General features: G+C 38.2%; 1 protein-coding gene across 1 annotated transcript in view; it reads left to right on the top strand.

The window, feature by feature from the left end:
• Positions 1–24,253, top strand: part of CALCR (calcitonin receptor) — a 53,971-nt gene that overhangs the window by 17,568 nt on the left and 12,150 nt on the right. Inside the window, exons 6-9 of the mRNA XM_063098873.1 lie at positions 4,424–4,550; positions 17,235–17,388; positions 23,238–23,298; positions 23,381–23,447. Coding sequence (XP_062954943.1) covers positions 4,424–4,550; positions 17,235–17,388; positions 23,238–23,298; positions 23,381–23,447 — 409 coding nt within the window. The remainder of the gene's footprint in view (positions 1–4,423; positions 4,551–17,234; positions 17,389–23,237; positions 23,299–23,380; positions 23,448–24,253) is intronic.

Raw genomic sequence — 24,253 nt, 5'->3', positions numbered from 1 at the left:
TATGAATCTCATTCCACTTCTTTTATACTGTCCTCTTCCTGTAATTTGGATATTCTATATTTTGTTTCCAAGACTGAGATTAACTAAGAAAAATCTTGATACTCTGTTCTCCATTGTGTGGATGGAGTTGAAACTAAGTGTGTATAAATATGCATAAATATATTTTCTATGTATGGATAAATATGGAAACTCTCACTATAGACTTCCCCACAGGCAGAGGGACTGTTTGTTTTATTCATGCAGAAGACTCCTTTATTAGAGATTCCTATTGTTATCTGCTAATTTAGGTAATAGTCAACAAGCTCTAGAGCCAACATAGGAGAAATCATCTGTGGAAATGGTCTGAAAATTGCCATTTAATAAGACCCCTCAGCTAAATCTCTAGAAGAATATATTTTTGGAGACCTGTTAGCATAAGTAAGAATAAGAAATAAACAAGCACATGCAAGCCTAAGTCAAATGATGCTTGTCTTGTGGTTGTATGCATACACAATTATGCCAGAAAGCAAAATAGGAAAAAACACACAGGGAACAACTTGAGTACATCATAAAGTGTTTTGTCATCTTTAGGTAAATGGAAAATAGGAGCTTTTCAGATAACTGTACATTTAAATCAGAAACTGTTACATATGCTTGCATCACAGCAAACCTTGGTGAAAATAAAACATTCATAACATAGACCTAAACTGGCTTTCTAAAATATATTCACAAATGTAGATTCAGAGTAAGCCACATGTGTATTCTTTATAGATGCCCCACATGTTAGAAACTGAAGTAAATTGGATAGAAATGAAATAATACACTTAAAGTACCTGGATTAGTATCTGACATATAATAAGTGAAATATAATTGTTTCATATCATTATAATTGTTACCACCATTATCATTATTATCAGTAGTAATAATAGTTGCGGTGGTATTGTACAAATGATGAAGAAAACTTCTTTTATAAGCTTAGACTACAAGTAATCCTCCACACTCAAAAGATGTAATATGTGATTAAATATACAGTGATTTATATATAGAATAATAGAATCTTAACATGATTTTTGTTAAAATATTACCATGATAGTACTAAAGAGAATTAAAGCGATGGGAGAATAATCACTTGCAAACACATCCTTAGACAACTTTTTTTTTCCTTGGTCCTATTTTAATCTTTGTCTACCTCTTAGTCGAGATTCTGACTAAGCAACATAACAGAATAGTAATCTTTTAGCTGAATAGCAAATAAAACGTAAGTAAGCAGACAATGAGCTCCTTCTTTAAGTGGCTTAACAGGAAAAAAACTGATAAATGAAGGAACGAGACATGAGGTATTAATTACTAGATTAGAATAGAAGAGTTTTTTCAATTATAATGATCACAATACAGAAGATAACATGTAACATTATTAATTTTGGACTGGCTGTTCATTTTTCAGCTGTGCTTTGCCACAGTGAATAAATACATCATCATGGCCCTCATACAGCTTTGATGAAAAAGTCGGACACTAAAAGTCTATTTCTTAAAGTTTTTAAAAACATAACCAAAAGAAATTGAAAGAAATATCCCCCAAACATATAATCATGCAATTAATAAGTGTGGACAGGACTTTAAAGGTAAGAAATGTCAAGGGGACATTTCTTAGTTCCTTATTTCTCCAGTCACTTAAATAAATGATGAGATGTGAGAGCCAAATTAGCAAAGAAAATAAGAATGTTCTTCCAGCTATCATTTCTATATTAAGCCACTGAAGATGAGTGTTTAAAAGTACAGCACATGGTCAAAGTGAAATATTTCTCCACTCTATTTAGTCCCAAAGCAAAGTGATTCTGGTCAAACCCTCGAGAGAGTGTGAGGGCAGATTGTCTAGGAAGCCCCTGACTTTGTACTCCTGTCTCTGAATTCCAAGAATCCACCAAACAGCAACTTAAATCTAGGGAGAAAAAACAAGTCTTATTGGCTTATAATCTGAATCTAGTAGTGAGAAGACATAAACTGAAATAGCTTCTTCTCCAGAACAGACACAAGAGACAAATGAGATATAAAAAACATACATGTTAAGACGCCAAATATTTAAACCCGGAAGAAATCATGTAAGATTTTTATACTTGTTCTCAATCATATCCTAAACATACCCAAACTAAAAATATCAAGGACATCTGTTTTCTTAAAATTAAAGTATGTTTCTGACTCTTCAAATTTTTTTTATATCTGGATTTCAGGAATATTAAAAGTGATTGTGAAAGTAGAAAGTAATTCTCATCTATCATTGGACTTTATCTATTAATGAGCAAAATTGTCTCAGTTTTTTTTTTTTTCGAACACTCAACATCATCCTCAAGATCTTTACTGTACATTACAATAGAAGTTTTTTTATAACTTATGCACTCAAACGGCATCATCTGTGTGAAACGTGAGCAAAATATAATTATCACCTCCTTGCTTAATTCTATATTCCCAGGGTTGAGTTATTTTGCAAAATACAGTCAATTTCATAAAGATTACATGAAATCAAAGTGAGAAAGTCATCCAGTTCCACTTCTGAGAGCTGATGCCCCATTCATAATCATCCCATTGAAATCTCATTCTAACGCCCGTGGAACTCCTCAAATGTTCCCTACAGAGTCTTTAAAAAGGAGCAATCTTGCAGGTGTCCACCTCAAACCAGCAGGCTAAAGAAGCCTGCAGAGAAATTTGTAGTTACTGAATATACAGGAGGCTACCTGCCAATACATCGCTAAAAATCTTGGGATATTACTCAGAATGAGATCATTAAGCATGCTTCTAATGTTAATGTGATTTTATTCTGAGCATCCAGGGAAAGGTAAAAGGCAGGGCTATATAACCCTAAAACAAATAAGAATCATGATCCCTGTGCTACTGGAAAAATAATGTAGAAATGTATATAAAGTCTTTGTTATTTTCAAAGACAAAAATCAAACTTGTATGCCTTCCTCATCCTAGAGAATAAAAAGTTTCAGTGATTTAAATTATAAGAAAGACAATACTAAAACCTTAAATGTACAAAAATTTTGATAACATTCAGGATGACACAGACGTTATTTCTGGTGCACCAGTTAAAAACAGAAGACAGCCTCTTTAGAATATGATTTGGTTTAGGACCTTTACAGGAAAAACACTTAGGAGCAGTAATATGGAGAGAGATGGAATATAAACATCCAATTAGTTCAGCAAGACCTCTCATTACTAGGTGTCAATAGAAAATGTCAACAAGAGAGCTAAGATGAAGATACCCTTAGGGAAGACTGGTTTGGGAAAGTCACATAAGTAGACATTCATTTGAGTCTGGTTCTTGACCATTTTCAGCAAATTTCAATAAATTCACCCATTCCATAAGTCCCCCCTACCACATTTCAATTTGCATTTTTCTGGAATAATCCTAAATACTTAAATGTCTCACTGCATTCTCTCAAGAAAAGGATAATAGAACATTCACTATTATCCATTTTGACCAATGGATATCCATTGGTACTCTTGCCTTTGTGATTATTAAATAATTTAAATATCCATTACTCTTGCCTGAAAGTTAATAGAAATAGATCTTGGAAGATCTATTGCATTATATTGTCTACATTACATTATATAATATTACATTGGCCACATTGGCAAAAGAATAGGTAATCATGGACTTCGAAAAAGGAGTCTTCCATGGCAACAACCAGAAGGAACACTGACTCCTGTACCATTTACTCAATATTCCCTATTATTTCATGTCACATCTACATATTGGATGGACAGGTGTCTTTATCTTGTGTCGTATTCACCATTTAGACATCTCTGCCTGCCTTCCTGTTCCTCAAGGGAAACCATTAAATAAATGGTATAAAAGATGGCCTCCTTTCTTCCAACCCACTGCTGACATGACAGGACACCAAAGATAACTGCTGGTCATACTCTGGCATGCTGTTCACCCACAGAACAACAGATATAGGAAAAGAAGCTTGCACATGTAATGGCTCAAGGACGTGGATTTCATCCTTTGTCATGACAGCCTTGCTTCTGACTTAACGCTCTGCGACCCCTTAGCCACATCCTTTCTTCTGGTTACAACAACGAACAGAGCACTTTTCATTTGAAGCAAACTCCAGACCCTCATGGTTTCTCTTCTAAGAGCACTTCTCTTAATTGATTCTACAACATTTGTTACAATTAATAGCTATTTTATCACTCACTATTTCAGTTATTGTATTAACTCCCCCTGGGATGAAAAAGTATGACTGGCAAACTGATTTTAAAGCTGTTTTAAAAATCAGGAAGAAAAGTAGTAAGGAGTCTTAAAGATGGGACCTGCCTCGCGTATTTCTATATGTTCTCTCATCGGTTGCTAAGGAAATCATGAAAAATCTTACCAAAGCATTTTTTCCCAGTACTTCACGTTTCAGCACTGGTTAATACTTTATGTCACTTTTTTTTCCAGGAACCTTAGCTGCCAACGGGTGACACTGCACAAGAACATGTTTCTTACCTACATTCTGAATTCTATGATTATTATCATCCACCTGGTTGAAGTTGTGCCCAATGGAGATCTTGTACGAAAGGACCCGGTGAGCACTGCACTGTTATGTTTTTAATTTTATTTTAAAGGATACAGTATCTGTAAGCAGGGAATGCAGTGTTAGTATTTGACTTCAGCAGTGGTTTATATATGTAATTATATTTGCTTTTACAGTCAAGTTTTGAATTAAGTGAGGTATGTCATTTCTATGTAGTTTTTGAAAGTAATTGTTACATGCTATAGTAGAGAGCTGTGGCTGTGAATAATTAAATCACAAGCAAATAAGAATCATACAACAAACCATGAGTTTTCATGAGCAATTGGTAATTTATTGACATCTATGGGAAATGTACTGAGCACATCATGTGAACGTAGATGATACTAGGTGCACGGGGGCAGTGCTTCCCAGAGACCCCAGTGTGCCATTAATTCCTTCAGTGTTCTGGTGCCAGACTAGCTTTGGGCCAGTCACCTCAACTATGAGCAGCTATGCACTTACTCTGAGCCATATAAATACAGTCATGAGCTGTATAACAACATTTCAGTCAACAACGGACCCCGTACATGACGGTGGTCCCATGAGATTGTGATGGCTATACCATGTAGCCTAGGTATGTTGTAGTAGGCTATACCATCTAGGTTTGGGTGGGTACACACTGTGATGTTCACACAATGATGAAATTGCCTAATGACACATTATTCAGAAGGTTTTCCCACGTTAAGCCATGCATGACTATATTACCATGTTCTGTGTCTGCATGCTTTGAAAAAGGTTTGTATTGCATAAGGGAAAGCAAAAGAATTTGGGGGCAACAGGACACACATCCATGAGACTCATGCCCACGTGCGCCATTGTAACAAGCAAATCTGGTGAGTGTCTTCCTTCTATTTGAGCATTACAGAAAGCATGAGAGCAGAAATCATTTAGCTCCATTACTGAGAACCACTCTGGATTTCCTCCACCAGAATTGTCCTGAGAGTTGTTCACAATAACTCAAATTTGTCTTCAATCTTCTCTCTTTATCTCCAAGATAGTGTTTTCCACGGTGGTTCTCCAATCTGGACGCACTTCAGAATCAACTGGGTGAATTTCGTACATATTAGATAGCTACTGTCCATACGATGCTAGAGATTTAGTAGTTGTGAGGTGGAGCCGAGGAATAGACCCCTGGCCTGGCTCCTGTGCTGCCAAGTTTGGGAATCATTGGCCAAATATGGATAAAGCAAATGAGCTGGCAGAGGAGGGCAGAGGAGAAGCAGCCTGAGGCTTTGCCACTCCTTTGATATTGGTCCCTGGTATTACAAACTAACAAAACACAGACCTAAAAGGGATTTGGAGGTTATTGAATCCTGACTCCTCATTTTACAGATCAGAAACCTGATAATGATAAGGAAACATGATTTGCCCCAAATCATATAACCGGCTGGAGGGGAAGCAAGTACTCAAATCCAGGTCTCCCTACTCTCCATTTGTGTTCTGTCATTTACATCACTGTGATGTCTCTAATTACAAGTCACAAGGGCTTAGCAACACCAAACTGGTTGAGTAGGTTCCCAGAACTACCAGATTGGTTTTTAAAAAAATCAAATCAATTTGGTACTATGATACCAAATAACCACTTACTTTATAGAAATTCTTTTTTATTAGCTCAGTGTTTAAATAATTTATGATCACAGCTCCTAATATTTAACTGTCATTTTGCCCTCAGTAAATATTTCTATCTCCAAAAATCTACAGATGCCTCTCTGCCATCTCCTCTGCAAACCTGACTTCCTTAATTTTAACAGACCTTTTCTTCATCAATTAATGGCTTGCACTTTTTCATTGGATGATTCAAAACAGTTTAATAATGTATCTGTTTATTAGATTGAGTATGAAACTGCCAATATCTGATCATTTTTGCTCTGCAAAATTTACAGACCCATGTTTTATCCTAGTACAAATGTGTACACTGGGGGCAAGTAACAGCAGGGACTGTTCCCACCTGTGGGCCTCAACAGACAAGTGGCAGGAACGCTGTAGGAGATGAAAGACAGAAAAGTGGTGTGGTGAGAGCTGCCCCACAGAGACTTGGGACTGCTGTTCTCAGGACACAGCCAGGATGTGGCAACCCCATGAAAGGGAATGTGGAAATATATACCTGTCATTCACTCTCTCATTTTTCAATCCCTGCTGATGGCTCCCATTAATTGAGCTGAACCAGAAGCCACAGGGCAGTGAAGTCCTCATGGAGGAGTACAGATCTGTTTTTCTGGGCCCAGGGCAGTGGGAGCAGGATGGAAAGTGCATCTGGAAGCACAAACAGAAGCTACCCAGCAGGCAGTGAATGGCCAAGGGATATTTTCATTTTTGTTTCTCTGCTTAACTGTGTTATGCAAGCATCTGTAGATAGCCTCATCTTTCAAAACTGGCATCTGACAGTTCTGCCAACCCAATGACAAAAATGCGTGAAATCTGCCCAGAGCATGCATCCTGCATGACAGTGGCATAGCATGGGAAAGCAGCTTAATTTGGCTTCTGATAGATCCACAGTGTTAATAATTTTTGCAGTATGAATATATCCAGAAAGACATTATGATCCGTCTTTTAAAATCATGGCGTTTGTTATCAGAGACAAAGTCCTGTCTTAGTCATCTGCAAAATAATGCAATCAAACAGGTTTACCATGATGAGTTTCCTTTTTTTAATGTCAACTGACTTAAATAAAATTTATGTCATTTAATTTAATCCTCACAAGGCCCCAGCAGAGGTAGATATTATTCCCATTTTTAAAGCTGGGGAAATTGAGGCTCAGTGAAGGCAAGTGTCCTCCTTACTGCAAATACTCAGAGGTGGGATTCAAATCCAGACCTATCTGACATGGAAGCCTGTTTCTCTTTTATACACATGATGCTCTTGCTTGTCTTTATTTCCTTAGGAGACGCATTCTTAAAGAAGTGGGCTCAGCCATTCCAAAGCGATGACTGTCTATAATTGGACATTAACACTGTAGTTAATAAGAGAAGCTGACCCCCGCTGAGTTTAAAACAGATATAGAAACAACAAACTATGTATCTCTCAGCAAACAATAGTCAAATTTTTGGCTTTCCATTTCCTGTTAAGGGTGGAAATCCTGAGAAAGTTAGTGTCTGTGGGGAGTAGACTAGGAAATGGCACTTCCATTACTGAATAATCAACCACACTGACCTGGGAGCAATGCTCAGTCCAATTATGAAGTATTGTAAATTCTTAAATAAACTCTCTCCCATCTCCCTTTTGGGGGTCTCATTCCCATATCTCATGCACTCAGCCCACTCCCCAGCCTTTAGTGTAAACGGGGCTTTTCATCCATTGTGAGATCTTGCCAAACTTGTTATCTTCCTGAAATAATTTAAATTCAAGCTTTTTCTGAGTTCTCTGCTAATAATAGGAGCTTTTTAACGTTATCCATCAAATGACAATAACAAAAACTGCCCTGCTTACTTTCAAGGGGTTGTCCTGAAGTTCCGAAGAAGCACAAAGCTTTTTAAAATTCCCAAGGGCACACATAATACCGCAAGTGGTTGCTCACAAGGTTGCTGTTAACCCCTACCTCCTGGCTAACTCCCTAGGTCACTGTACTTGGCTTTTCCAACAAATTTGTTAACTCTATAAATTGCTCTTAATGGTCTCATTAGTTACCATTGCTGGATGTTTTCACTTTCATAGGATTTTTAGAGACAGACATGCCTAGGTGCTCTGCCAGTCACCACACACAGACCACCTCCTAGCCACCACCAGATCTACCTTGCAGCTCCTCTATTGCCTAGTAACCTTAATAAAGCCTGTAAGCAGGTGTCTAGTGACCTGGCTCTGCCACTGTGCAGCTGATTTCTTGGAAAAATGTGAGTGTAAGTTTAGGGGAGCCAGAGAAATTAACAGGAAGCTTTCCCCTAAGTATGGAGGAGTGAGGTTGATTCTCCCAAACACATTAGGCATTCTCAAAGTAAGTTTGAAAAAAGGAAAGAAGCTTATCTTTATCGCATGACTGGCACCTGGTTTTCCTAATCAATATATTTTTAACCTAACAGACTTGCTATTTTATCTATGCAAGAGCAAACTTCCTGGGGATGGAAAAACTATAAAACAGTTGACAAAAAATATTTCATCCAATCAATTATTTATTAAGTACTCCAAAACTCAAATTGTAGTCCTCAGGCTGAACTGAATTTATACTATTTTGGAAAAATATCTATTTATGATACCCCTGAATAATCCCTAGGAATGCTCCAAGCCTCACATGGAAATAGCTTCCTGTGTCTTGCAACCACGCATTTGGGGTTCAGTCATACTTTTACTGTGCCCTCTTTCATGTTTCCAAATGTCTGTTTCTTCCATAAAACAAAATTTGGAAACATGTGCCTCTTATCAAATACTAATAAACAGTATAAGCTGAAACAAATTACTACAATGACAAAAATTAATTAATGTTTGTAAATTGTGAAAGATCACTTCACCCAGAGAAAAGAAACTAGGTCATTTGTTTTTAGTACTTTATCTGTTTGAACATTGTCATTGTTTTCCAATGAGATTTTTGTTAAATCTCTATCTAACCCTTATATAGAAACAACATAGGGCTGCTCTCTCTAGGCAAGCAATATTAGTTCAAGAAAGTCCAGAAAAGATCTCCTAAATGGACATATTTTATACAACATTTATCCTTGAAACTGCTCATTTACTATCTCTGAGAAAGACACATGTGATGACATTTGTATTGTATCTCACCTTGAAAATGTGTTCATAAAAGCACAATTTCTTGAGTATCTTTTCCCATCCAAAAGATTATTAAAGTGGATTGCAGTTGAAACTGTAAATTCAGGTGTAAAGAAAGAAGAAATGTTTCCTGTGTAATAGATTTGAATATAGAGGGAATAAACAAGAACTAGGAAATATTTAACAGCTGTTCAAGTGCCATCTTTCCTAGGAGTAAAGTTCTCCACTTATAAAGAGACAGACAAAATAGCATCCAAAGGCTGAGAATCATGTCATCAACATGACTGTCACATGCAGAGTCATATATTTTAAATTATTTGTAATGAATTATTTGAAATATTTCATTTTTCTTGAAAAACTGACACTGCTGAAAACATTAGATTAAGGTTCTCCCTAGCTGGGAAAAATAGAGACCAGAAAGAAGAAGCAAAAAAAAAAAAGAAGAAGATTATGAAGAAGGAAGAGGAGAAAGGAGAGAGAGAAATAAAGGAAAAACAGCAAAAGAAATTTTTGGAAAAGGAAAATTATTGAGCATTGTCAATCTACAAATATTTATTGAAATTGCAACTAACATGAAAACCACAACCACAGTCATAAACATTTTTAGAAAGCATATCCATCTATCTGTGATTTAGGCATATGTTTCCTTTTTTGAATATACATTATTTTTAAGGACTTTCTTTCTAAAGCAAAGTAAAAGACAGAGTGTGGGTTATTTTGTTCGTTTTGACCCAATTCTCAGGTCACTGAATCAGTAGTTAGAGGAAAAAAGATTTTCCTTGCCAATGCCCGTGGGAATACACTAATAAGAAAAAGTTATTTCTTGAAGAGGGGGGCTGCCTCATTTCAAATGTTGTCACACTACTTCTGCAAGATGTATTTTGTTGTTGACAGCAAAAAAAAAAAAAAAAGCAGCATCCTCACTCTTCAGTGGAGAATCCCCATGGGTTTGTTGTCCCTTTCCCATCAAAGTAGTCAGCTTCTGTCCTTGAAAGTTTTGGGTTAGGAATATTCTCTCCTGCATGGCTAAGGGTGAGAAATTTATTTCTTCACATTTAAAAAAAAAAGTTAAACTCAAAATAATTCGGGGTATAAATAAGGGCTGAATAGATTCTCAGTTTATTGAGTGATGTGAAAATTGCCCACTGTCATTTGTGTCATTTGAGCATTTCATTTCCATAATATCTAAAATTTCATTTTCTTGTTCTATCTGCTCCTTCAATGATCTTCAGGTAGAGAGTCAGGAGGCAGAATTAAAAGCATTGTCATTGCTTCATCAAAAGGAAGTTGGCAGGATACTTGTCATTTTCTAGAAAGAAATGTCTCACTGAACTTTTTATCTGGGTCTAAAGGAGACAATACAAGGAGATTAGTTTTTACTGGGAACCTGAACACTTTGCACCTCAAAAGCCAAAACAATCAAATCCCATTTTCTATAGGCTCTTGTATAGGTAAAGTCAAATGAGTCCCAAGTTCTAAAAAACAACATGAATTTTTTCTAATCCTCATTTGTTCAGGACAATTGAGCCACTGGGGTATGTGAGGGTTTCATCCTAGGTAGGCACGGGAAGATCAACTTAGAACGGACGCTCAGCACGGGGGTACTAGAGATGAAGAAGCCCAGGATGGAAATTGGACCCTTCCTGCCCAGCCCAAGGAGGCTGGTGCAAGGCAGAGCACAGAGATGTGAGGGAGGTAACAGAGATAGCAGAGTTTCCGAGATGAGAGGTCAGTGGCAGGTAAAACTAGATTGGAATTACCGATGTCAGTCACCTATGGGAAAAAATTAGGTTGGAAATGAAAGTTTATGATGGATTTCAGGGGCAATGCAGAAAGAATAATGCCAAGAGGTGGTAATGGAGTGAGGTATCCTATCCTGGTCACTTATGCTATTTCACTTTACTTACATGTCAAAACCAGTAAATGATCTTTTAACCAAAATCATATGGTGCATAAAAGTACTATAGAGGATTTCTTTATTCTTTTTTAAATGTATTACTTATAAAAATAGAGTATAACAACTATTTACATAGTATTTACATTGTGTTAGGTATTATAAATAATCTAGAGATGACTTAAAGTTTACAGGAGGATGTGCATAGGTTATATGCAAATATTATGCCTTTTTATCTAAAGGACTTGAGCATCTGCAGATTTTGGTATCTGGGGAGCATGGGGTCTTGGAGCCAATCCCCTGTGGATACCAAGAGACGACTGTATCTGTTTCTGCATGTTGCTGAGCATGCAAAATAAATGGTCTCATTCTGTTCATATTCTTCTATGATTTGCTTGTTCTTCTCAACCCTCTCTTCGTGCAATTCATCCATGAATCCTTTCCACTCTTTTTCTACTCCTTTTTACTGCTATGTCAAACTTCAGTGTATGGAGTTGACTCTACGTCCATTATTCTGTAGAGGAACATTGGGGTAGGGGGTCTTCTACTGTCGGCTCCTTCATACAATCAATGGTTCTTGTGTACATCCATTAGCTCCTTTAATCCTCACAGCTGTATGACAGTATGTTATGATTGTCAGCCCTTTTCTTCAATGAGGAAACTGAGGCTCTAAAAGCTTAAATTAATCTCTAAAGACACACAGGTGAGACTCAAAACTAGGTCTTGTCTCCTAGCCTCCTATTTTCAGCTCTTAAAAGTCACTCTCTTCCAAATTAAAGCATTTTCCCCACTTTATCCAAGACAGAGGTCGTGATCAACCTATCTTTGTTTCCAAGATTAAAATTCATTAGCAAATAAAAACATGTTTGCACTTCAAAAAAAATGTATTATTTATAGTGGGCCCCTTTCCCATACGGATTTGAGGGAGATTCTATCCCTAAAATAGATGTAAACATCAACCCAATCTCCAGTTTCTTTCATCTGGCCAATCTGGGTGGTACCTCTGAGCATGAAATCAATGACTAATGAATGGTACCTTGTGACGTGGTTTACATGGCAGGTCTTCATCTCAACCTCTGCAGCTGGCTTCCCCTGCCTTGAGAAGTCTGTCGTGAATTTACTGCAGAACTTCTTACAGATTCATTTTCATTCTCAAAGAGCTTCTGGTTGAGATGTTAGAGGTTTTGTGCACTACCTGAGAGTATGTCCATTCAGTGCTAGACAGCTGTGGAGCAACATTCGATTTGATATTTGCTGGGCTTAGATGGATTGCTCCACATACTACAGCATCATTCTTGCTGAACTACAGTAACTCAAATCCTAGCTCTTCTACATCTTACAGATTAATCTGAAATCTTGAGCAAATTGCTTAACCTCACTGTGCCTCACTTTCCTAATGTGTAAGATAGAGATAATAGCAGTACCTTCCACATAGAGTTGTTTGGGAGAAATGAGCCATATACCTAAAATCCATAAAACAGAGTCTGGCACATAACAACTCTCAAATGTTAGCTGTTTTTATTTATATGAGAGTTGTTAGCATTATCATTAGGCCTTTAGCAGTTTCTAACGGTGGCACCTAATTCATTTCTGTGTTACACAGTATGGGAGGTATAGAAACTCAGAGCACTTGTACAACACTGCTTAAATCTAAAAGGGACCAAGTGTAAAAGTAGAATGCATGTACTCAGAGGTTTTTAAATCATGAGAAACCAAAGGGCTGTGGTCTGAAAATATAAAACTAAATCAATCAATGGCCTGAGAATCCCCAATGATGAGTGATGTCATACCCTCACTATACCACATAAAGACCCCTGAGAGTAGGAAGTTGTTAACTTTTATTCCCCTGCCACATTTCTAACAAGCTTTCTTTCCTATCAGTTGTACTTGTGTGTATCCTACTCTTCTGTTTACTCTGGCTTTGTTTTCTTACCACTTCTCAAGTTCTTCCTTTAACCAATTTCCAGATCATCATTTGATGTATTTATCTCAGATGAGACTTTTTTTTTTTCCTCCAGTGTTTGTTTGGCTTTTTTTTTTTTTTTTTTTTTTTTAGTTCTTCTTCCTAAACACACTGAATCACAGCTACAGTTCCACAGATTCAAGCTCATTTTCTCTGAGGCTTTGTCAGGAATCATCTCCAGATTGCATGACAGATTCACTTTTATTGAAAGTACTACATCCTTAAATTCCTATGGAGAAAGACTGCAGTACTTTCCTGGAAGTCATTTAATGCTGACTTTCTCACTGGGAGGTTTTTCTCCTTCATTCAGCAAGCTTTAAAGACTGTACAAGTTGACAGTTTTCAAGCTGAGATGAGGGCCTTTTTGCTCCTTAGTTTATCAACTTCACTGGCATCTTGACAAAAAGATCTGTAATTCCTCCTCATGAGGTTTTAAAATATATGAGTATGTGAATCAAATCAGGATGTTTCCCATTGCATTGTGAGTTTACTGGAGCAGGAAGCTTAAGCTTTTGATGGCTAGGATTATCAGGACTGGAAGGCCAGCAAGTCATGGAAACAAGTGTCAGGTACTGAGGAAACTCTCTCTGTACCCCAAATTCATTCAAAGTGTGGTCCATATTGGTATTACCTAGGTGCCTGTTAGAAATACAGAATCTCAAGCCCTATACTAGACCTTCTGAATCTCTATGACTGGGGACAATGAATCTGTGTTTTAACAAGTTTCCCTGGTTGTTCTGATGCGTGTAAAATTTGGGGAGCACTATTGTAGATTCTTCTTTACTTTTGTACTGGGTATATTTGCAGGGATTCATAATAACGTCACTGCTTTAAGAACTCATACTCCTATAAATGAGCCATGTCCATTCCCCTTAGAGTTTAACATCAGGAGTAGACTAAAGGGCATTTTCAAACTTGTAAGATGGGCAAAAGGACAGAGAAGAAAAGGTAAGCCTCATGTCCTTTGTATATACCAAAATTACTCTCTCACCTCAAGAGACAAGGTCTGGAAAAATTATCAATCTAGCTGACTATCAGTCTCATTTTAGGCAAGCAAAAGGAATTATATTCCATAGCACTGCCCGCTCTAGTCTGAGACACTTTGGGGTAGATAATGGAGATGCAACCTCCATTCCCCAAAAGTGTGCACCACATGAGGCAAAATGACAGAGGCACCAGCAGCTCGCCCTAGGACATTTACAAATGAGCAAACATGTGACTGGTCCAGAAATTTATTGGACTCCACCCAAACCAACTAGAAGATCATAGTCCTTTTTGGTTTGGCTTTTATTTTTAACCTCTCTCCCACAAGTATTTTCTTCTCTATGTTTTTACCAAACACTATCCTGCCTGTCCCCTAGTTCTTCCGGATGGTTTCAGTAAAGCCTGCTCTGACAGAATATCCCAATTATCCCCTCTGCCTGATCCTGGTGTTCTGTGTAGAAGTGACTAGAACACGAATGATGTCCTAATCCAGGCAGTCATTCAGAGAAGACTGCATTACTTCTATGGGGCTTGACTCCTTTTTCCAAAGGAAAACTCACACTGACCCTGAAATATAAAATTCTTCTTCTACTGTCCCTGGGCCCTACATAGCACATTTCTCTGGAGAAACTGTAGAAAGCCTTTTTCAATATTTCTTGATACACACAATACCTGGAGACACCCTTGCGTGACACAAAACACTTCCCTGGAGTAACACCATTGTAGTTTCCCTGAAAAGCTTTAAAGAGAAGTTGCCCTGAAAAAAAAAAATCAAGAATTACCCCCTGGGAAGATAAAGATAAGTTGAGTGTTCAGAAATATCATTTAGAAATAAAAAAGCTTCAGGGGAAAAATTACACTACTTTGACTGAAATGAGGTAAATGCTAGTCTGAAAAACAGATGTATTAGAGACAGGGAAAACCTAAGATGGAAACGATAAGGTAAAAATCTTCACAAAAACCTGGAGGAGTTTAGGTCATGACAGACCGGGTCTGATATGTGTACCTTTGAAATAGATACTACATCCCAGAGAAACATTTTTGTTTCTCCCCATAAACTCTCCACATTTGGAATACAGTTCAGTGATTTAATATGTCAGTGAAACAGATGGCTTTCCTGAAAGTATGAAATAATGAAATGATTAATGAAGAAATTGATTTGAAAAATGTAAAATGTGCTTGAAAATTTACAAATTATTTTCCTTCAAAGTAAAGTCTAAAGAGAGAAGCAATATAGTAGAGTTACGTCATATAGGGGTGTTGGGTATAATGTTAGCCTATAAAAATAAAATCCTCATGTAATCAAAATTGTCATCCCAAATCCCTAAATCATCCATCAAGTATGATATACATTCCTGTACAGAAATCATTGTGCACACTAAAGTTTGAGAATACTTTGGGTTGTTTTTCTGGGCATCTTTCTCTGCTGGAAACACTAAGTTCCTTTTGGTTTAAATAACTTCTAGAATGATAAGGGGCCACTTAGAAGAGGGGGGAAATAGTGATGATAAATATTGTTGACTTTTTGCTAAGTCTTTTGGGAAAACTTGTAAAACTGATATTGTTTTAGAAGTATAGAAAGGCAACAGAAAGATGATAAGTGAGGAACCTTTGATTCTACAAAATGTCAAATAATTCACCTTTCTTTGATTATGTACCAAAAATATTCAGATATCTCATACTCCAATGACATATCTCAAGACAAATTCACAACTTGAAATAATTAGGTAAGGGAAAGAAAACTCTTCTTAGCATCCCTCATAGCATCAGCTCTAGTATCTCCCATTTTATTTTGGTCCATTTTCGTTTGTTTTGGGTTCAATCATGTTTATAATGAATGAGAAATCAACCCTCACTTCTAATTATGTCCCAACAAATAAAAACACTCGTAAGATTTTTTTTCTTGTAAAACTAAAAACTAGTTCTGAAAACTCTTCTGCAAAAATAATACTAGAAAACTATCCTGAAATCAAAATATTTTCTCACGGATGGGGCAGACTGGTTGAAAAACAAGACTTAACTGATGACTCCATGAAGTAGGACCCTTTTCGGTCATTTTTTTGGTATGTTTTCTCCTGAATTTTCCTTTTTTTCTGAGGAAGTGCTGTTTGGGATGGTGGAGTGTGGAGAAGAGACACTAGTATATTTGATTCAGACAAAAGCTTGTTTTCTTTCATTGAAATGATATGGGGAGCAGGAAACAGACAGGCTTTCTAAACAGGTCTCACAGTAAAGATGCCCATTGTAGAAATATGTTTCAATTGTATATGTAAATAGTACTTCAATGGAGAGCATCCATCTTAGCATCATGTGTAATTGAATTCAGATGATAAACAAGCCTCGCACCTCTCATTTATAAGAAAAAAGTGATTGTAGATTTTACATGTAATATGTTCAGGGCCCTTGAAAAGTCCTGGATGATTTGCTTACACTGGAAATAATTGAAAAATGTGAACCATTGTTACACAGTGAAAGCAAGTGTATTATCAAAATCAAACTACCACATTTGCAGGCAACTATATTTTAAAATATTTTACTTGAACATTATCTCAAGACCAAAATATTATTAAAATAAACTGCAAATCATAAAGACAGGAAGTATTCTCAGAAATAAGAATTACATAGGGTGACTATGGTAAACAGGTAAGTTTTGTGTATTTTTGGTATATTACATAATAACTAGAGAAATTTATTACCTGATTCTCTCTTTTTTATTGCTAAAGAGACATCACTGACAGATCAGTGAACTTCAGGAACAGCATTAAAAATGTCTGAGTTATTTGTCTCATTGGCCGTAGAAAAGAGGCCATAAAAGTCATGTGACAAATCCTTGGATGCTATCTAACATCAGGAGTCTCAGATACATTGCAGGAAAACAAACTTGTCTAGTCTATGTAAGTCCCCAGAATGTAACAGGGAAAGAACATTTCGTGGACTACGCTTCCACTGGCCTATTTGGCTGTTTACATGTAACACCAATGATCCTTCCACTATTACTCTGACTTGTGGATATAGAGGGTGGCACATGTTAACAGATGCATGGGGAAACTGCGTTGCAAGCTGAATGCAGATACTTTGGCTCGTTTTCACACTTACCCTCTGTTCACTGCCAGATCTTTACCTGTGTCTTCCACTGAGTGTCTTCAATTCTTTCTGACAGGTGAGCTGCAAGATTTTGCATTTCTTCCACCAGTACATGATGGCCTGCAATTATTTCTGGATGCTTTGTGAAGGGATCTATCTTCACACTCTCATCGTGGTGGCTGTGTTCTCGGGGGAGCAGCGCCTGCGGTGGTATTACCTCTTGGGCTGGGGTATGTATCTTCTCCAGCTGTGTTCTGAGCCACCTTCACCTCTGTCCATAAGTTTATAGTCTTCTTCTGGTCTTGGTCTCAGAGAACAAGTCAGGGGCCCAGGTCCTTCAAAGAATGATGGGACCAGGTACTGGCAGGAGTTCAGTCCCCAAGAGAGCTTGGTGGAAGCCCTTTGACTATCGCAGTCCAAGTGTGATGAATGTGAGGGTCAGCCCAGAGAAGAAAGCGTATGACGAGGAGGGAGACTTCAGGAAACAAACGCAGCTGACAGATGGATGCAAAGCGTGTCCTGAGTGAGAGAAGCTCTGACGAGGCTTCCTTGCATTTTATTCATCACACATCTGCAGAGCAGAGGAGGACTGCACATTTTGAATTCTGTGCCTCTCCCACCCTGGCCCCATTTCCCTTCCTCAAGAATGCTTCATCCTGTCAGTCTGTCTGCAGGACTCCTCCAGTGCAAGGTCAGGAAGTGGAGTCTAGATGAGAGACAGAAACAACCACAGGAGCCTCCAAGTGGAGTCTGCCTGGTATCATAGCACATGGCAATGGCTTTGAAAAGCCTGTGGTTGGATTATTTAAGCTGTGGCTGCTTCTGTACAGTCTGACTAAGGTAGGGTGCTGAGGTCCCCTACGACTCTAGAATCACTCTCCTTCCCCCGGGCTGCTGGAAGTCCAGCTCCCTCAGGTGGAAGGGGAGCAGATAGATGGTGAGGCAATGAGACTGAAAGGGGGGGAAAGTGCTGGGAAAAAAAAAAAAGGTTGTCTCACCAAAAAAAGACACTTGCCTTGAAACTTCCATACCAAAGGAGGAACCTGTGGGCCATCCCACTCTGACTACAGACCCAAGGGCTTCCCTCACCAAGTCCACTGACAGGGTGGCTGTGACTCTCAAGGCAGAGCCTGTGGACGGCCTTCACCTGAGCCTGCCCTTTAAGGCAGCAGGCTTGAGGAACCCCTAAATATATTGGGAAGAGAGGAAACATTTGGTGAGGAAGGAGAATGATCCAAGGGCTTTTTAAAAACATCAACCTTTATATTTAAAACCCTGCCCAACAGTCATTGTTACCAACTTTATAGAAAAGTGGGAAGTCATGTAAGTATGAGCAGCCTGAAGTCATTTCCACAAGTCTGTATACCAGGGCTGACCCTATGCAATATATGTTCTGTAATCCCCCTCCCTAACAACAATGCATGGATTTTAACTAAATACATTGCCTAAACACAGTGAGAGAGTCCTATAGTGGTGGGTCAGTGAGGTAAACATGTGGGGTACCTTAAAATTGAACTGTTGAGTCTATGACTCTTTGGTTGCAAATATCAGAGGGCAAGAAGTTCCAAGTTAAGCAAAAACAGAGAAACTGTCAGGATTTAGGATATCTAGTGGAAGCTAAGGGCAGAAACACAGCCAAGCTACTACAAGGGCTCTACCTGGGACAAGGTAACCAGTGCACTCTCCTTCTGACTGTGTCCTTGCTGTTCTCTGAGCCTCTGCTTTAACCTTTCTCTTTCTCTGCAGACCACAGACCACAGGGTCCCTGCTTCCCCAGTCCTCATGGTAAAAACTTGTACAACCTGACCCAAAGTTTCCTGAGTTCACGATTTTCTGTTCCAGGCACACACACAGACTAATGTCCATCTGTAAGTCTCAGTCCTGAACCGCAGAGCAAGAGAATCTGGTCATTCCAACTGAAGGCAGGTGGCCTGCCCTGGTTCAATGAACTATGGCCAAGGAAGTTGAGAAGGATATTGTCATATAGAGCAAACATGTCTGGGGATGGGTGGATCATCCAGAAAAAAATGGGAGGGAGATCTTTGTGAACTGGACTGGCATTTGGAATACGCACCCCAACCACTTCATCTGTTCGGGTTTCTCCCCTATGAAGTGCATCAGCAGCAACAGAATCCTGCTTCCTTAACCATCCAGTGAGGGCAGAAAGCAGCCCTGTGGCTCTCCTACCAGTTCTGCAGCTCGTATCTTCTCCCGCCCTCAAAACAGGCCAGAATGCAATCGAAATGGCTTTTCATTAGCTATTTCTTTCAGCTCCAGCCTTCCTCAAGAGACTAGTCTTTTCTTTCCCTTCCCTTCTCGGCCTCAGGCACACCCTCTCAAGGTTTCTGGACTTCCAAAGCTGGTCATGCTAAGATTCAGATGAATACAATTGAATCTCCCCAATAGCAATTGTGATCATCACAATGGTAATAATTGGTGCTGGTCAAATGCTTCCAGTTGAAGATCTGAAAATGACATAGCACCCCAGACCCACCACACACACACACACACACACACCACACGCACACACACACACACCCACACACACACCACACACACACACACACATACCACACACACACACACACATACCACACACACACACACACCACACGCACACACACACACACCCACACACACACCACACACACACACCACACGCACACACACACACACACACACCCACACACACACACACACCACACACACACACCACACACACACACACACCACACACACACACACACATACCACACACACACACACACACCACACACACACACACATACCACACACACACACACACCACACACACACCACACACACACACACACACACACACCCACACACACACCCACACCACACACACACACACACATACCACACACACACACACACCACACACACACCACACACACCACACACACCACACACACCACACACACACACACACACACACACACACACAGTTTCTGTTAGATATATTTTACTTATTTCCTTTGAAATTAAATTTATGGCATATTCCTTGTATCAGTTTTGACTATTCAAAAACATCTACCTGCCACACTCAGAAAATTTTCCATGGAAAAAAAGGGCTGTAAGTTTATTCTTGCCTGTGACATTCAGCAGAGATGAGGGCACCCTGGAAGGAACAATTTATACTGCTCTTTCCATACTGATGCACTGTGAATTGGTTATCAAACTTTTGGGCATCATTGTAGACAGCTCATTGAAGACATCTGCTTAACACACATAAACAATTCAAAGAAAAAAGGAACATCCTGTTCAACTGTGTCAAAAGGAAGGTAAAGATAGTAAGTAGAACATTTATGTGATACCTTACCCTTCCTTAATCAGCAAATATTTAAAATTTCATCAGAATGATTCCAATAGAATCCTAAAGAACATCACACTTAGTCAGGTAAGCACAGAATGTGCTAATCAACGGGTATAAAGTTTCAGTCATGCAAGATGAATAAATTCTAAAGATCTGCCGTACAACACCTATATTTAATAATATTGTACACTTGAAAACTGTTAAGAGGGTAGATCTCATGTTAAGTGCTTTTATCACAATAAGATCAAAGTTAATATTTTAAAGAAAGAATGAGGGGTTTGCACTTGTGTACATAGATTTTTGGAAAGACAGATAGTCAACCAAATAGTTCTAAAATGTAATTGTTTTAGCATGCCAGAGCTAACTCTTTCTCTACTTCTACACATACACAAACACACACACACACACCAAAATTCCACCAAACTCCTTACCATTAAAAAATCACAGTCCCAAATCTGAACTCTGAGAACAAAATCAAGAGTCAGCTGTGATGACATATTTTAAAGTTATAGCCCTCTCCTCTTAGAACTTTATGCAAATATTATCTTTGGATGGGAGGAAAACAAGTAAAATTACTACCAAATACCTTCTCAAGAGATAGTAGTTTCACAGAAACTTTAAAGAATTTAACGAAGCAGAGAAAAAGAAATCTCTACTGGATAATATTTTTATTGTCCTTTTGCAATTCTTTTTACATTAAAACAGTATGATAGTTTCTAAATTTTGCGATGCCAAGAAAAAAAGTCACAATCTATACTTTGAAAAGATTCTTGAAAGTTGGGCTGCAGAAAATTTGGCCCAAAAAAGCTATGTCCTAGAACATAATTTTGTTCACAGGTGCTGGAAAGGCCATCTATTTCATATCGGCTGTGAATAAGGTCACCAACTCCAGGATCTGAAAAACAAAAAGAATATAAAAAAAAAATTAAAAGATACATTGTCAACGTTACCCTCTGAGTAAACAAGTACCTGGTGGTGAAATTTTCCCCAGAAAATGAAAGAATGGTTCTTTCAGTAGCTACTCTCTTCTGAGTCTGCATGGCACCACGTAGTGGTGGATTTCTCTCACATGGTAGCAACTTCAAATACTGAAGTTCATTTCTCAGAAAAATCAATTATTTCGCAGCCCTCTTCAGACTGATTTTTCACTTTGCTGGTTCCCCACTTGTTATAAATCAAAGAAAGGAAATTCCCCCTGAGGACTTTTACATTGAGCAAATAGAATTTGTCTAATCCCCTCTAAACATGGAATTCTATGGTAGAGGATTATTCTTAACCAGACCGTCTTTGGTGGGAAGAATGGGTCGTTACCGATCTTAGGGCCTGGAGGGAGAAGAGAAAGAGGAAAGGAAAAAAACAAACTGCATGAAAAGGAGCCTCATGGCTGGAGGAAGGCAAAAGCCCTGGTAGTTAAAGACTGTGGGATCTGCACTACTCTCTATATTACCTAGGAAACGCACTTTTCTTTCTACACAGTGATGAGGTGAAATAGAGATCTCCTTATGCCTCTCTTCCTGTTTAAAAATATATTTTAAAATGTGTAAGATGTGTATTTTAGAATAAATCCAGACAATGAGGTTTTATTTTTGAACCCAAGTGGGGAAATGGTACGTTAAAACTTCTGTGAACAATACGGTCATGTTTTGTGGAAACAGACAAACTCAAAATTATTTCAGGCCAAATATTTAGTTGATGGTCCTATTGAATTATATGCTTCATGGGTTTTGAAGCTGAGGTTATTCTTAGGTGAAAATTTCAATATTTTGAGACCTCTTTTTGTATATAATTCACAGAAAATAAAAGTATGCAGGTTTAATTCTCTTCTGAGACATATTTCTTAATCTAATAATAACAGAACCTCTTCCTACAGATATCTTAATCAAATCAAACAATATTCTTTTTTGAATAGGTACATCTGAGTAAAAAGAGAATTGTTTTAAATAAAAATCACAACTTCATTTTAGATTACATTTATAGAATGAAAATTGATTTTAAAAAGATGCAATCTGGCAGGATGCGTTGCCAGTAACTATGTCCATTGTTCCTTTTATAAATTCAAAGTTGTTTGTTTTTTACTAGCATTTCAAGTTTAGTCAAGGAAATGGACACTAAACTGCCTTCATAAAGGTTCTGCAGCAGAACTTGCAAAGAGTAATGAATGTACTGGCTTCTCTGAAGTTTTCATATTAAAAAGAAACAGGGTCATTGCACATGATATAAACAGGCAGAAAAACAGAAAGGCTGGAAGACATAATATGAACATCAACTAAGGTTTTAGGAACAAGCAGATGATCACGTCCATACACTGTCTCAGGTCACATTCTTCCAGGATGACCCAGCTCCTGTCCGTGAGAGAGCCCAGTTCACCCACCATGAAAGGCTTTCTGGTCTCATTTAAGAGTTATCATCATCATTGTCATCATCGTAGTAGCAATATTGTCAATAGTGGTAGTAATATTCATAGTGAGAGTAATAACGTACCTACTCCACTGAGTAATTTGTGAAAGGCTTTTGATTATCTGGATGCTCTGAACCAAGCTCTTGATGCACATGATGTTCTAACCAGTAGCATTTTTACCTGGCTTGACCAAAGACAATTTGCACAAAAAACATTGGGAGAATACCTTAACAGACACACTAAATTTGCCACTATTTTCACAAGCAAGCTACCACTTTCACGCAACTGTAGTTATAACTTGTGACCAAGAAACCAAACATGATTTGTACTTTTCACGTTTTTAGGGTTCCCGCTGGTGCCAACCACTATCCATGCTATCACTCGAGCACTGTACTTCAATGACAAGTAGGTATCATGGTGGTTTTTAAGTTAACATATTCATAAATAAAATGCATTTGTGTTGATGTGGCCCTCCCCTTTTCTTCAGCTGCTGGCTGAGTGTGGAAACCCACTTGCTTTACATAATCCATGGACCTGTCATGGCGGCATTGGTGGTGAGTATTGGTTTTTAAATTCATTACGAAGAGTGCTATCTTTGTTAGGGTTTCTGTGAGCGTGGTTCAATGTAGCATATTTATTATAACTTCAAAATGAAGCTAACTTAATGATATTCCCTACTAGGAGAAACAATTTGATTTTGGAGTCTTCAAAAAATGTATGTTATTTACACATGGACGGGGGGGTGCCATAAGCTCATTTTCATATATACCATAGCAGCAATGTACCTTATTTTTTAATACTTCTATAACTAGATTCTCCTGGGTAAAGGTGAAGGCCAAGGTCAACAGGAATGGTGAAAAGGTGTTTCTGATAGAGACAATGAGATGCCGTTAGTATGTCTTCCCCTGTACCTTTTTCCTCTAGTCCTACAAAATAAAACCATCTTCTATTTCATCTTTGGACCATCATCATAACTACCACTGGTCACACACTTAAATATTTCAGACATTTTACATACATTCCCATGCTGTTTCTAACAGCAACCTTCTCAAGTAGATATATCACGACATTTTGGTCTTTAGGAAAACTAAACCCAAACACTACAGTAATCTCACTCAAAATCACAGGACTAGTAAAAAGCTGGGTGCAGGGGGTGGGGAGAGGATGGAGAATGTGACTGTCTGAGTCTGAATCCAAGTTCTTTATTTCTACCCATGGTTTATTACATGTTGGTCAGCATCAGAACCATCAAATTTAGTATTTAGGTATCGTTTTTCCCATTGACCTTAAGGAACAGTGTTTTCTTCAGATAAGAGTGAGAAAAATAAAAATGGTCTTGAATCATAGACCATGTCCTGCC

The sequence above is a fragment of the Cynocephalus volans genome, chromosome 6 (genome assembly GCF_027409185.1).
Source record: "Cynocephalus volans isolate mCynVol1 chromosome 6, mCynVol1.pri, whole genome shotgun sequence".
In the NCBI taxonomy this organism is placed as follows: domain Eukaryota; kingdom Metazoa; phylum Chordata; class Mammalia; order Dermoptera; family Cynocephalidae; genus Cynocephalus; species Cynocephalus volans.
This window is presented reverse-complemented; position numbering and strand designations above follow the sequence as displayed.